This window comes from Rhipicephalus sanguineus, unplaced genomic scaffold (assembly GCF_013339695.2).
Source record: "Rhipicephalus sanguineus isolate Rsan-2018 unplaced genomic scaffold, BIME_Rsan_1.4 Seq3539, whole genome shotgun sequence".
Lineage (NCBI taxonomy): Eukaryota > Metazoa > Arthropoda > Arachnida > Ixodida > Ixodidae > Rhipicephalus > Rhipicephalus sanguineus.
In genome coordinates, this window is record NW_023615081.1 from 1 (window position 1) to 4005 (window position 4005).

General features: G+C 45.5%; 1 protein-coding gene across 1 annotated transcript; it reads right to left on the minus strand.

Annotated features, from left to right (window-relative positions):
• Positions 1-1022: 1022 nt before the first annotated feature.
• Positions 1023-3257, minus strand: LOC119377121 (THAP domain-containing protein 11-like; the record flags this gene model as incomplete). The annotated part of the gene is made up of 3 exons (XM_037646718.2): positions 3024-3257; positions 1679-1823; positions 1023-1407 (listed from the first exon to the last, which is right to left on the minus strand). Coding segments are annotated over exons 1-3 (673 nt in total), but the record flags the coding sequence as incomplete, so codon positions are not given.
• Positions 3258-4005: the final 748 nt, after the last annotated feature.

Here is a 4005-nt window from a genome sequence, read left to right on the forward strand (position 1 = left end):
CCCTAAACTATCTCCTTTATTTTTTAACATTTCAAGTAATGCATGCATCGAATTCGGAATGTCACAATCATCGGTATCAAACACAGCAGTACCATGTGCCGCAGGTGCACCACAAGATAAAAATAAACAATGCAGTGTTCCTCTCTGGGTCATTCGCCATTCCCAGCATTGGTTGCGACGTCACCAGGAGAACCTGGTCACGTCAACAGCAGAAAGAGCCCGTTTGTCTGCCTGCAAGTATGTGTCCTCCCTGCTATCCTCCTTGCTCAGCAAGTAGGAACCATCAGCCAAGAGAAGAGATGAGCCAATGTACGGGGTGTAGCGAAGGAAAGAGTGAAACGAGCGAGGGCCGCATTTAGATATCAAACACGCTTAACTCCACTATTACAGCATTACTTCAAAACATTCTCAAAGGAACATGTTCGTTGTAGTCTCATGTGCAACTGCAACAACACAACTAAATTTCAACCACTGTGTGGATTAGGAGTCCTTTAACTAGTGCCATGGGAGGCACTTGTCGTTCAGGGCAGCAGCTATAGAAAAAAGTCCACTTTGTCGAAAAACTAACTCCAATATATTCCTTGTTAAGTCCTATCCTTGCATTATAGCATGATAGTTTACATGTGCATGTTGTAAGCATTATAATTAATGCAAAAGTTACAATGATGAGAAAACATGTTGCATTTCCTTTGCACCTAAGGAATACCACTTCATTTAGAGAACATGTATATTTGAATGACAGCAGAGAGGTTGACAGTCAAGAACAGGGTTAGCTCACCTGAATGCAAGGTCGGCTCCGTCAAGTCCCAGCCGAAGTCTCATAAGCACAATTATTAACTGTGTCTTGAGCGGCAGCAGAAACTTTCTGTCTTCATTTGCAGTTCCTTTCATATTCCAAAATTGCAGGCTGTTCACGTCGTCTTCTAACAACGACCAAAATGCCTCCAAATTGCAGGCGTGATGCGAATCCAGTATAGTAGCGCAGTCTCTTTTCGTTCTGAGCCAAGACATCGTATTCAAACTCTGTTCTTCTTTTGTTTTGGAGGCCTTTCTGAGGCAACCACTCAAACGTGATATTTCAAGCACCAAACATCTGTTCTTTTGCTGAAGGCGGTTATACAGCCTTGCTGAATCTGCATTAGCCTTTGTTTTCTCCTCTAACTCCTTCTTCAATGCAGTAATTACTGCTTTAGCTTTTTCTAGTTCCTGCTCAAGATGGTGAATGGATTCTTGCTGCCTCTTTAGCAGATCATTTTCATTGTGCTCATGATATGTATATGAGTGTTCTTCGAATGTATCACAAGCAGTGTTCTCAGTGGCACTGCACAAGTCGGTGCTGTTTTCATCATTTGATGTTTCCTCGCTGTGTGGCTGTTGCACTTCAACACGGTTGGCAGGTAGAGTGCGCTGTATCAGTGGAAAGTAAAGAAGAAATCTCATACATAAAGAAGATATTTAAACAGCTATAGCACTGGCAAATTCCTTTAATGGGAAAAACTCTGCCACAGCAAATCATTCTTCTCCAAGGTGTATAGAAAAAGTAGCAGAAATTCGTGTCAACACACTGGTGTAATGAATAAATAATCTACTTATTTGTCACAACGTACTCTGTCAGCTGCTACGTTTAAATTATGTGCATGCTGAGTGATGCCTTGCCATAAAAAATGGACTTTCATACCTTCACTTGAATTTGTCGACGCTTCTTTATAATTTTTTGCTTAAGTGGAAAGACTGTCGGTACCCGAACCATATACGTTTTCTTCCCTCCTTCGAAGTGTTCGCCGCAAACTCTGTGGCCTGTTGTGGGCACGAACTTTGAGAACCTGCAAAAAATGTCGTATTTTTTGTCCTTTTGTGGTAAGGTGGTGCAGTGGCATAAATCATGGGGATTCTGACACCCCTTGTGTTCGTGCATGCCTTGCAAGTGCCTCCCAAAGCACTTTCAAAGAGCAGAAACAAAGTACAAAAGTGAAAGCTGCTTTCTCTTTCAAAAAGCACTGAAGAGTACGAACTTTCCAAAATGTTACGGGGTGCTCCTGATGTGTTGCAAATGTTTATTATGATTGGCTTTAAATTAAAAAGTAAGTAAACAGTTGACGGTAAGTAAATGTTGACAGTTTGGCGGAAGCCGCTGATGATAAATTGTGAATCTGATTGTCAGGCTACGGTTATGTTAATCATAAATAAGTCATCCCAAACATAATGACGCTTTACAATGCAAGAAAGTTTCCAGGAGTGAATCGTGGGAGGCTACTATTAACAGGTATACATGCTGGGGAATGAAGCTGAAACGTTTGTTCACCGAGCCCCCCTTCCCCCCCCCCTCCCCCCCCATAAAAAAAAAGTACGATTTTTCTGGATTTGCGCCACTAGCGTGGTGGGTGGAAGTTTGTGGAGCGGATTTCTAACCAGCGACTCGCTCCGCGATTTGCCTAACGTGAGCGTCATCAACATGCACTGCGCCGAGTAGGTGATCCCGGTGATAGTGCACGCAAGAGATCGTAAATGATCAAGTGTAGGCTAAAATCAAGTTAAAAATATCGTCACAAATTATTACGAAACATTTGCGATATGGGCATGCTGACAGGCTTCCTCTGTTATATGCGCGATTAATACAACACCCTGAAACAGCCTCTGCCGTAGCACTGATGCCTAATGAAACGCGCATACCATAATCGCATCAATATTATTAGTCTCGCGTTCCGGATAAACACGCCGCACAAGCGTTTCGAACGCCGCGCGCGCTCTCCTGTTTTGTAAATGTACAGCACCTGATACGATTATTCTTTATATAAATATACGCGCGATGAAATACCTTTTTCAGCATAGGAAGTTCGGAAGACGCCGGCCGACATGGCCGGACTGTATCGCGGCTGTGACATGAAGGTATCTGCGCTTACCGTGGAAAATACACTTTTATGCGTGCCTCGCTACACTTTATTTTAAGTCAAGTCGATCGGCTAATCTGAACTGAGTAAGCTAAATGCCCTAACGCAGCAAAAAACAACAAAAGACAGACTTACTTGCCACGCTGTCCAGCTCTGTTGATACGCTGCAGCCAAAGCTGCCGAAGCTTCGTCTCTTTCGGGAACACGTAAAATCCGAGGCCCTTTCGTTTCGAACTGTTGTTGAAGCATCCAGGAACACAACATGTGAATCCACCCATCGCGGAAAATAAATGAAAGTTAATAAATCTCACTGCGGTGCGGCCCGCCGCAGCAACGAATACACGGGCGCGCGGACGGATGACTACAACTACCGGCATGCATCACGGCAGCGGTGGCGTAGTGAAACTAGCTGGTGAGATCGGTCTCAGAGAGAGCCACTCCTTGTGACATACCACCAGGGAAAGGTACGCATCTCTACGAGTGCGACATGCGCACGGAGCCTTCTGCGGAGAAAAACCGAGAGACAGGTCGCGGATAGTGAAATCGCGCCTGATAAATGTACGCGTTTCTCTGATTGTGCGAAGGCCGAGCAAAATAGAAGACGAGACCGCGGCTGGTAGGGAGACGGAAAGGATTCCGAAAGGCATTCCGTGTGGGACCGAAGCTGGTTCCAGCCGCCCTAATAGGGTCATCGAGGAGTTGGAGACTTCCCTCGCACCCCAACACGTGAATGGCCTTCCGGAAGTCGAGGGAGAAGAGGGCAACGCTAGTCCTAAACGTAGCGGTAACGCGACGCTCCAGAAAGACAGCACTATGGCAGAGAGCCTCTCTAAAAAAGTTCCTTTTGATAGCGGAGGAAATACCCCAGAGTGTGAGAGGGTAGAGAGCCGTACTGTCGAGAAGGGCCCAGCTGTAGTTTTTGCAGATGAGAGCACAGATCAATTGGCCGGACAGTGCAGCGGAGCGGAGAAGTCGAATGACTTAATCAAGAGAGAAAGTGGCGCACAAGCATCCATGAGCTGTGAAAATGCCGATGTCGTAACCCAGAGTGAAGTCCACCGTAATCGGGGAAATGTTCGAAAACGTCGCCGCAAAAGAAAAAAGCGGACTCGTGCGG